This window comes from Dermochelys coriacea, chromosome 8 (assembly GCF_009764565.3).
Source record: "Dermochelys coriacea isolate rDerCor1 chromosome 8, rDerCor1.pri.v4, whole genome shotgun sequence".
Taxonomy (NCBI): domain Eukaryota; kingdom Metazoa; phylum Chordata; order Testudines; family Dermochelyidae; genus Dermochelys; species Dermochelys coriacea.
Genome location: NC_050075.1, coordinates 37,802,512 through 37,813,743, shown reverse-complemented (window position 1 = coordinate 37,813,743; position 11,232 = coordinate 37,802,512). Strand labels below are relative to the sequence as shown.

Sequence of the window (11,232 nt, the reverse complement as noted above, 5' to 3'; positions counted from 1 at the left end):
TATTTCCTGCAATGCTTCTTCGTGGTTCTTGAAAGCAGTAGAGGATCCAATGAGAATCCCTTCCAAATCCCTCTGGCCATTTTCTGGCACACATAACTCTTTTCTTCACAAGAACCGCTTTCTCTCATCCCTTTTATTCTTTGGGAATTGCTCCCTCCGTTCAGAGGACCACGGGAGTCCTTAGCTGTGGAAATCCCAGTTTCTCTAACAATTGGAGATCTGATCTGATTCCCATTTCCTCAATACTATTTCTGTATCAGCGCCCCTGTGCAGGACACAGCTTCGGAGGAGGTCACTTTGAGAAAATCTTCGTTCAGTCTCGTGCGTTGGTTATTTTCCTATTCCCACGACCATTAAAAATTATATTTTCTCTAAAATATTGCTGGTATGGGGATGTCTTGAATACATTACGCTCTCGCAAGGGTTTGCGCAAACTTGCTTAACTGACAGCTGATTGTGTGTGTCAAGATGAGAGGGAAAGTGTCTTCCATAATATGCAAGGAATTCTACTATGTCGAAGAAGCCGTCATGTATACAAGACTCCATTCTGGGGTGTACGGGTGGGAAGTCGTTATTCGCTGATTTAGCTTAGAGTTAATACATATTCTAAAAGTAAATCACTGCTTACCCCAGATATTATTTTCTGTTGTGGATACAACCCAGAAACGAGCATTAGTCTAGAACTAGGCGTGTTCCTTCCATTAGTAGCTTGGATGCTCTCAGTCAAGTTCCTCTTAGAAGTTGTGACTGCTATGTTACAATGCATTTACAACCCCAGTTTAATTTAGAGCCAATTTCTATTAGACTTTATTTATTTCTGTAAAACAGAATTTCTAAATTGCGCTTTCCTAGACCATAGCAGCGAAATAAACGACGCAATTTAAATGTCAGAGATTCTCTGGTAGATGCATCTGCACTGACGATATTTATTTTGTTTCCTTCAATATCAGATTGTTCTGCTTACACTGATTGTTCTGCTTACATTATTTTGGTTCTCAGTAATTACTGCGTATTTTGTAAATAACCTAAATGTTACAATGACGGGAAAACCTACTGAATAAATTTACCTACGGTAAAATAAAAGGGAAACAGAACATTCATATTAATATCTATCCATTCCTATAATTCGATTTTCTTCTTGTTTACTATCAAGTAGAAAAAAGGGTGATCATTCCTGTAATCCATGGACTCTATAGTTAAAATGAAATCTCTGCTTATTTGCAATTTCCTTCTTGGGTGGCAAGCATGAGATCAATGACTCATGTTCAAAAATCAATCCCTAAAATTCAGTGTTTAAAATGAGACTGACCAGCAAAAAAATAATTTGAGAAATGAAAGCCAAAATAGGGGAAATAAAAGGTTAAAGAATATTTAGATACCGTAGGTAATTCAAGTTGGCAAGGCCTGATGAAATTCATCCTAGGGTACTTAAGGAACCAGCTGAAGCAATCTTGGAACCATTAGCAATTATCATTGAGAAGTAGAGGACTGGTGAGTTCCCAGAAGACTGAAGGAGTGCAAACATAGTACCTATCTTTAAAGTGGGGAACAAAGGGGACCAGGGAATTTAGATAAATCTGCCTAACTGCAATACCTGGAAAGATACTGGAACAAACTATTAAACAGTGAATTTGTAAGCACGGGGAGGATGAAATGGCCAGCATGGATTTGTAAAGAACAAATCATGCCAAACTAATCTAATTGCCTTCTCTGGGGGTTTACTGGCCTGGTACATACAGAGGAAGAAGCAAGTTACATATTAGGAAAAGCTTTCTAACTGGTCTACACTACGAGTTTATGTCAAATTTAGCAGTGTTAAATCAAATTAACCCTGCACCTGTCCACACAAAGAAGCCATTTTTTTCAACATAAAGGGCTCTTAAAACCGATTTCTGTACTCCTCCCTGATGAGGGGATGAGCGAACAAATCGACATTGCTGTTTCAAATTAGGGTTAGTGAGGATGCAATTCGAAGGCATTGGCCTCTGGGAGCTATCCCACAGTGCCTCATTGTGACCGCTCTGGACAGCACTTTGAACTCGAATACACTGGCCATGTGTACAGGAAAAGCCCCGGGGACTTTTGAATCACATTTCCTGTTTGGCCAGGCAAGGTCATCAGCACAGGTGACCATGCAGAGCTCATCAGCACAGGTAACCATGCAGTCCCAGAATCGAAAAAGAGCTCCAGCATGGACAGAACGGGAGGTAGTGGATCTGATCGCTGTATGGGGAGAGGAATCCGTGCTATCAGAATTACGTTCCAAAAGATGAAATGCCAAAGCATTTCAAAAAATCTCCGAGGCCATGAGGGACAGAGGCTACACCAGGGACACAACAAAGTGTTGCATGAAACTTAAGGAGCTCAGACAAGTGTACCAGAAAACCAAAGAATCAAACGGACACTCCCGGACAGAGCCCCAGACATGCTGCTTCTATGCTGAGCTGCATGCAATTCTAGACAGGGCCGCCACCACTACCCCATCCCTGTCCATGGACTCTGATGATGGGGTACTGTCCGCCATGCCTGAGGATTTTGCGGATGGGGAAGATGAGGAGGAAGAGGATGAGCTTTAGGAAAGCACACAGCACACCATTCTCCCCGACAGCCAGGATCTTTTTATCACCCTGACTGAAATACCCTCCCAACCCAACCAAGCCGGGGAAGGGACCTCTGGTGAGTGTACCTTTTAAAATATAATACATGTTTTAAAAGCAAGCATTTTTTAATGATTAAGTAGCCCTGCTGACTTGGGATGCATTCGTGGCCAGTACAGCTACTGGAAACATGTCTGGGGATGGAGCGGAAATCCTCCAGGGAGATCTCCATGAAGCTCTCCTGGAGGAACTCTAAAAGTCTTTGCAGAAGGTTTCTGGGGAGAACAGCCTTATTCCGTCCTCCATGGTAGGACACTTTACAATGCCATGCTAGTAGCAAGTAATCTGGTATCATTGCATAACAAAGCCTGGCAGCATATGGTCCTAGTGTTTGCTGGCATTCAAGCAACATCCGTTCTTTATCTCTCTGTGTTATTCTCAGGAGAGTGTTATCATTCATGGTCACCTGTTGAAGTACAGGAATTTAATTAAGGGGACATTCAGAGGTGCTGGTTCCTATTGGGCTGTTTGCCTGTGGCTGAAAAAAAATCCTCCCCGCAGTTATCCACATGGGGTTGGGGAGGGGCATTGGGGTTGAGCTGTTCGCATTTGGCTACCAGGGATCTTCCCTGATACCAGTCATGCGGTGGGGAGAGGGGTAAAGTGATCATCCCAGAGAACTGGATGGTGGAAGGTTTAGTTTGGTTTCCGCTGCTGCACATTAACAGGAAAACCACAGCACTAATTGACCAACTCAACGGGCTTTGCTTGGTATGGGAAAGGAGGGCGCTGCTGTTATGAAGGTTGCAGAAGTCAAAAGACTATGGCTTACCATGGCCACCTGCAAGATTAATTCTGTTGCCCAGCACTGCATGTGTGATCTCTAACACCAAAGCCTCAGTCACTCAATATAAGATGCAAAATGTGACCTTGTACAAAAATCACATGTGCTATGTAATGTGAATAGTGTTGTTCACCGTGAAAGAGTATAGCCATTGTTCTGTAAAATGTATCTTTTTAAATACTTCACTCCCTTTTTTTTTCCTCCATCAGCTGCAAATGTTTCAAGCCTCCCTCCTCTATCCCAAAGGCTATCTCAGATAAGGCGGCAAAAAAAACCGCACATGCCATGAGATATTTTCTGAGCTCATGCAGTCGTCTGGCACTGACAGAGCTCAGCAGAATGTGTGGAGGGACACAGTAGCACAGTAAAGGAAAGCAGCCAATGAACATGAGGAGAGGTGGCAGCAGGAGATCAGAGGAGGCAGGATGCAATGCTGGGGTTACTGCAGGATCAAATGGACATGCTCTGGCATCTGGTGGAGGTTCAGGAAGGGCAGAAGGATCACAGGGTGCCGCTGCCACCCCTGTTTAACTGCCTTCCCCCCTCCCCAAATTCCATAGTCTCCTCACCCGGACGCCCAAGAACTCAGTGGGGGGAGGCTCCGGGTACCCAACCACTCCACCCCAGTGGACAGCCCAAGCAACAGAAGGCTGTCTTTCAACAAGTTTTGAAGTGGCCTTTTCCTTCCTTTCTACCCTCCTCCCACACCCCACCTGGGCTACCTTGTGAGTTATCTCCCTATTTTTATAATCAATTAATAAAGAATGGTTTTTAAATGATAGTGACTTTATTTCCTTTGCAAGCAAGCTGTGGGTGTCTTACAAGGAATTAGAAGCAACCAAGGGGATGGGTTTTCATCAAGGAGAAACAAACAGAAGTGTCAGTCATGAAACTGGTTTTCAAAGCTTCTCTGATGTGCAGTGCTTCCTGTTGTGCTCTTCTAATCACCTTGTGTCTGGCTGAGCATATTCAGCGGCCAGGCGATTTGTCTCAACCTCCCACCCCACCATAAACGTCTCCCCCTTACTCTCACAGAGACTGTGGAGCACACAACAAGCAGCAATAACAATGGGAATATTGGTTTCGCTGAGGTCTGTGTGAATCAGTAAACTTGTGCCAGTGACCCTTTAAACATCCAAAGGCACACTCTACCACCATTCTGCACTTGCTCAGCCTATAGTTGAATAGATCCTTACTACTGTCCAGGGTGCCTGTGTATGGCTTCATGAGCCATGGCATTAGGGGGTAGGCTGGGTCCCCAAGGATAACTATAGGCATTTCAACATCCCCAACAGTTATTTTCTGGTCTGGGAAGTAAATCCCTTCCTGCAGCCATTTAAACAGACCAGAATTCCTGAAGATGTGAGCGTCATGAACTTTCCCGGCCATCCCACATTAATGTTGGTGAAATGTCCCTTGTGATCCACCAGTGCTTGCAGCACCATTGAAAAGTACCCCTTGCAGTTTATCTATTGACTGCCCTGGTGGTCTGGTCCCAAGATAGGGATATGCGTTCCGTCTATAGCCCCACCACAGTTAGGGAATCCCATTGCAGCAAAGCCATCTACTATGACCTGCACATTTCCCAGAGTCACTACCTTTGATAGCAGCAGCTCAATGATTGTATTGGCTACTTGCATCACAGCAAACCCCATAGTAGATTTGCCCACTCCAAATTGGTTACCAACTGACCGGTAGCTGTCAGGTGTTGCAAGCTTCCACAGGGCTATGGCCACTTGCTTCTCAACTGCGAGGACTGCCCTCATCTTGGTATTCTTGAGCTTCAGGGCAGGGGAAAGCAAGTCACAAAGTTCCATGAAAGCGCCCTTACACATGCGAAAGTTTAGGAGCCACTGAGAATCATCCCAAACTTGCAACATTATGTGGTCCCACAGGTCTATGCTTGTTTCCAGGGCCCAGAATCAGCGTTCCATGGTATGAGCCTGCCCCATTAACACCACGATCTCCAAATTGCCAGGGACCATGGTTTTAGAGAAATCTGTGTCCATGTCCTCATCACTCTCGTCACCATGCTGCCGTCGCCTCGTCACCTGGTTTTGCAGGTTCTGGTTCTGCATAAACTGCACGATAATGCGCAAGGTGTTTTCAATGGTCATAACTGCTGCGGTGAGCTGAATGGGCTCCATGCTTGCCGTCCTATGGCGTCTGCTTGGGCAATCCAGGGAAAAGAGTGCAAAATGATTGTCTGCCATTGCTTTCATGGAAGGAGGGAGGGTTGACTGATGACGTTTACCCATAACCACCCCCGACTAATTTTTGGCCCCATCAGGCATTAGGAGCTTAGCCTAGAATTCCAATGGGCAGTGGGGACTGCGGGAACTGTGGGATAGCTACCTACAGTGCACTGCTCGGAATGTCGATGCTTGCCACGGTACTGTGGATGCACACAGCCAGATTAATGTGCTTAGTGTGGATGCATGCACTCAACTTTATACAATCTGTTCCCAAAAATCGACTTCTGCAAAATCAGAGTAATTTCATAGTTAAGATTAGAAACAGGCTTCCAAGGGAGGTTGTGAAATCCCCATAATTGGAAGGTTTTAAAAACAAGTTGGACAAACACCTGTTAGAGATGTGTTCACTTGGCTCACCACAGCCCAGAGGCTGGACTTAATGACTTCTGGAGGTCCTTCCAGTTCCAGCCCTACATTTGTATGATTATGTTACAAATAAGCATTACTGCTATCTTCATCACCAGGACTCCGCATTTCTGAAATATATTCTCGTGCACTATGCATAATAAAAAGGCCTCTCACATCAAGACCTAAGCAACCAACAACTGCCCTGGATTAAGAAGAAGCTTCCCAGAGGCATGCTAGTGTTTGTCACTGGAATTTTACACCTTCCTCAAGACATCTACTAGTATGCGACTGTGACAGTCATTGGTGTGATCCAGTAAGGCAGTTCCTATGCTTCAAAAGAATAAGGTGAAAAATCATCATAATATGATATTTATGAATCAATACTTAGAAACTGTGTTTCCCAGGATATGAGTTGTTCCTACTCAAGCCAATAGGAGTTCATTGTTTCCTACAGGTAGAGGATGGAATGCCATTGGAATGCCTAATTACATTGGATTTACACTAGTGTAATCAAGATACGGTCCTCTCTTTCTTTTCACAACTACTTCTTCCCACTACATCAGTAGCTGAAATTTCTGAAATCTAAACCCATAAACTTACAGACGATCCTAATATACATTTGCCAGATCTTACCATCTCCAATGAATATATATTTAGCATTTTTATTCAGGAGGACGGCTGAAATTCAATGCTTCAGTCTAACACTTAAAACTACTTTTCACCATACAATAGTATACGATTGTGTTTGCCACTACACTAGTGCCACAGTGTTGAGATAAAGAAACACCGTCCACCATAGATTTCAAACTCTCATCACTGACAGGAATACTTGCCTCGTTGTGAGAATTTTGCTACAAAATTGCGAAAATAGGAGATGGTAACATGTTATGTTTCCTCCAATTGACTGTAGGACACTGAAAAATGTGAATGTTTGTATTCCTAACAGGAGCCTTCATCTTCCTTATGAGCTACAGTCTCTCCATTTCTTCGTTTTAACTAAGACTGAAATTCAGTCAGGGACTGAAGGAAAACAGCAATGTTTTCATTAAGGGATGGGAAAGGAAGAAAGGAAGGAATATTTTCGTCTATTTTCAGATTAATAAAATCGAACTGGAACATTCCTTGAAAGTGACAGTCTGTTCAAACAATAAATAAATAAAAGCTAGAAGATCTGACAACTCACAATCAAAGCTAATTTTTCAGAACTTTAAATATATGCTGCTATTGCACGGTTTGAGTTCCTAAGAATCAACCCACACAGAGGCTGAAATCTATTTCAGCTCGAAATCAGTGCGAAATAAAAAGTGTGATTTTCCTGCAGACTTTAACGAAAAACACTTCCGGGTTAGTTACTGATTAAAATTAAAAGGTAACACTAAATAGAGAAAATATATTTAAAATATTAATTTTCATTATTAAAAACAATCTATCCAAGCCTCAGGACTGAACCCTCCCCTTAAATTTCACCAAAGCTTCAGATCACTCATCAGAAATACAGAAATCACTATTAAGCAGCACTCATTCCTTGTGAAACCATTAGATATGTCCTTAAAAAAATCAGGGATTACTTTCAGATGTCTTTATTTTAAAAGTATTTCAAAATTTACACAAAAAACAGGAGGTACTATCACAGTCCTCTCTGAGAGACTCGTGACATTACATCCAGAGACTTACCTGTCCTGCTGCATTCGGTGTAAGCTCCTGCTGTTTCTCCTCCCCATTTTCCGAAGAGTGAGGGAAGTTGGGGCTGAAAACCATCAGGTCATTCTTGGCGGTGCCTTCCCCGACACACAGGTTCCGGCTCTGGCGCTGGGAATAGGACCAACTCCCCACTTCGCTCGAGCTCACCACCGTGGCTTTCCCAGGACCGCACATCACTTCCCGACCCGGGTGGCATCTCAGGCCAACGTACACGACAATCACCAGCACAAACAGCCCGGACACCGAGCAAATGGCGATCACTAAAGACACGTTCATGTCAACCAAGGGCCCTTCGCTCCCGACCCTTTGCCTCGAGTCCCATTTCACAGCCTGGGGACTCTCCACCAGGGACAGGCTGACCGTGGCTGTCGCTGACAGCGCCGGCTCCCCATGGTCCTTCACCAGGATCACGAGTCTCTGGCTGGGGCCGTCCGCCTCCTCCAAGGCCCGCGTGGTGCTGATCTCCCCGCTGTACACACCCACCCGGAAAGGCCCCGCAGCCCTGGGCTCCTGCACTTCGTAGCGAAGCCACGCGTTGTAGCCGGAATCCGCATCCACCGCTCGCACCTTGCCCACCACGTGCCCTGCGCCGGCCGACAGCGGAACCAGCTCGGGCCCTGGCGACCCGCGGCCGGAGCCAGGCGGGGACACTGCGGGCGCGTTGTCATTTGCATCCAGGACAAAGAGCTGCACAGTCACGTTCCCGCACAAGGAGGGGAACCCGGCGTCCCTCGCGCTCACCTGGAACTGCAGCACTTGCAGCTCCTCGTAGTCAAAGGGCTGCAGGCCATAGATGTGCCCGCTCTCCGACTGCACCGAGATGTAGCTGGACAGGGGCTGCTGCTCTCCCACACTTCGCTCCACCACCCCGTAGCTCACAAAGCCGTTTTCCCGCAGGTCCGGGTCCGACGCCGACACGCTCAAGAGATGGGCCCCGGGAGGGTTGTTTTCCTTCACAAACACCGTGTACACGGGCTGAGGGAAAGCAGGCGCGTTATCGTTCACATCCGCGATCGGCACCAAAATGCTGCTGCTGGCCGAGAGAGACGGGGCCCCTTCGTCTCTGGCTCTCACCAGGATCTTATATTCAGACACTCGCTCCCGATCCACGGCCTCCGCCAGCACCAGCGAGTGATAATTCTTAAAGGTGGAGACGAGCTGAAAGGGCAGGTCCGGGGGGATGGAGCAGGTGACTTTGCCGTTGTCTCCCGAGTCCCGGTCGGAGACGCTAATAAGAGCCACCACAGTCCCCGGGGGAGCGTCCTCCGGCACCGGCAGGGAAAGGGAAGTCACGGCTAGCTGAGGAGCGTTGTCGTTCACGTCTAAAACATCTATCAAAATTTTGCAGTGTCCAGCCAGTGGGAGATTCCCTTTATCTTTCGCCTCAACACGAATTTCATATACATTGTACACTTCAAAATCAATTTCTCCTTTAACTCTGATCTCACCAGTATTTGAATTTATACTGAACAAGTCTCTTCCATTAGGGGGAAGATGACTAATGAAAGAATAGGAAATATCCTTATTAGTTCCCTCATCCAAATCTGTGGCATTGAGGGTCATCACTAATACACCATTAGCTGTATTTTCCAATAATTTTATTTCGTAAACTGGCTTATTAAATTCAGGCGCATTATCATTGGCATCCAGGACAGTGATGAGGAGCTGAACTGAGCCGGTGAGCTCCGGTTTGCCCCCATCAGTGGCGGTGAGTAATAAATTATGCACAGAGCTTTCCTCTCTATCCAGTGGTTTCTTTAAAACCATATCTGCAGATGTGATTTGATCATTTTTCGTTTGCAAATCTAGAGTGAAATGTTCATTTGGCCTGAGTGTATAAATTAGCAGAGAGTTTGTACCAATATCTGCGTCAGACGCGCCCTCTAGTGGGAATCGAGAGCCCGGCAATCTAGATTCTGCAATAAATATATTTAAGTCATTCACAGGGAACACAGGAGCGTTGTCATTTATATCCTGTATCTCCACTTCCACGTGAAATATCCTCAGGGGTTTGTCCACTATCACCTCCAGGTCAATGGCGCACAGGGGGCTCTGGCCGCACACCTCTTCCCTGTCTACTCGCGAATTAACAAACAAAACGCCGCTCTGCAAATTTACCTCAAAATAGTCTCCCCTGCCTTTGGAGACCATCCGGAACATCCGAGACACCAGCTCCGACACCTCCAGCCCCAGGTCCTGGGCCAGGCGGCCCACAAAGGTGCCGTGTTTGGATTCCTCCGGCAGGGAATAACGGACCTGGCCGCTGCCCACCTCCCAGGCCGTGTGTAGCAGAACCAGCCGCAGCAGCTGCCCGGGTACCCGGGAGTCTCGCCGCAGAAGAGCCATCGCGGACGCAGAATGTTTCTGATTCAAATCTGATTAGCTAATAACTAGCCGTTCTATATAATATTTTTGCGCGACCCTGGAGTACTGTCACAATGCATTACGTCCCCTCTTGTCGCATCCAGTATGATCAGTTATTTTAAGACTGGGACAGCCAATGTTTTCTTCCTCCCAGGGCGGAGCTATGTTTTTATTTTCCTGGGATAACGCGCTCTTTTAGTAGACAGCGCCACAATGTGGTAAATGTGAGTCACAGCAACAAATTATTTTTTTCGAATTTATATTTAATCCTTCGAGAACAAATATTTTCATGTTATTTATACTTAATCTGATTTCTGATCATTCTCATATTATGTCTGTGCATAGAAAAATCTGAGTGAATGATGTAATAACCGGGAATAGACTAAAGGAACTTTCTTTCCTCCAATAAAACAAATATTGAAATATTTAACTGTAAAGCAGATATAAATGTAAAACGATAATATCTATTTTATATTTTCCTCGCTTTCCAATACTCAGAGTGTCCACCTTTTATTGATAGAAATGGGAAATGCCACAAGCATCTCAGTTAACTTTTGAAAAATTACTTTGCTAATGATTCTGGCCTTTTCTTTACAAAGAGATTTGAGCTCTGACGTTTGAAAACAGGAGTTCTGTTCTCTACATTTTGTTTCGTTTTTGAAACCCTCCCTGACTTGCTCTATCCTACCTCATGGGTCCTCTGAAACTCACCTTCTCTCCTCCCCACTCCTGCATTCAAACCTTAGAGAAACACCATTGACGTTAATAAGATTCTTTCACTAATTTTAATAAGCTTTGGTTCAGGCCGATTTCCTCGCATTCCGTCCGCAATCTTACCTCCCCAGCTCCATCCTTTCGGAAGTCTTTTGTATATGTCTGCCCCAGTGACTCTCCATCTCTAAAATCTCATCTATAACATTTTACTTTTTAATTTATCTTTCTTTTTTCTATTATTTATTATTTAACTCCGTAGTCGTATAGTTTACCGTAACCCTGTAAAATGCTTTGGGGCACACGAAGATAAATGCAGTGGAAAATAAAATGTTCTTTTATTGTTTCCTGGGTTACTGTTTATCATTTATTGAGCGAGTGTCCAGCATTTGTCATTTAGTAGAAGGAACAA

At 45.1% G+C, this 11,232-nt stretch overlaps 1 protein-coding gene across 3 annotated transcripts in view; it reads right to left on the bottom strand.

Annotated features, from left to right (window-relative positions):
* The window catches only part of LOC119859699 (protocadherin alpha-C2-like), a 290,055-nt gene that overhangs the window by 234,226 nt on the left and 44,597 nt on the right, over positions 1 to 11,232 (bottom strand). Inside the window, exon 1 of one of the 3 annotated variants that reach the window (XM_038412118.2) lies at positions 7,719 to 10,249. The exons of the other annotated variants lie outside the window; for them this stretch is intronic. Within the exon in view, the coding sequence (XP_038268046.1) occupies positions 7,719 to 10,091 (2,373 nt within the window). The 5' untranslated portion in view covers positions 10,092 to 10,249. Of the gene's footprint in view, positions 1 to 7,718; positions 10,250 to 11,232 lie in introns of those variants that run through there. 3 annotated transcript variants of the gene reach the window in all.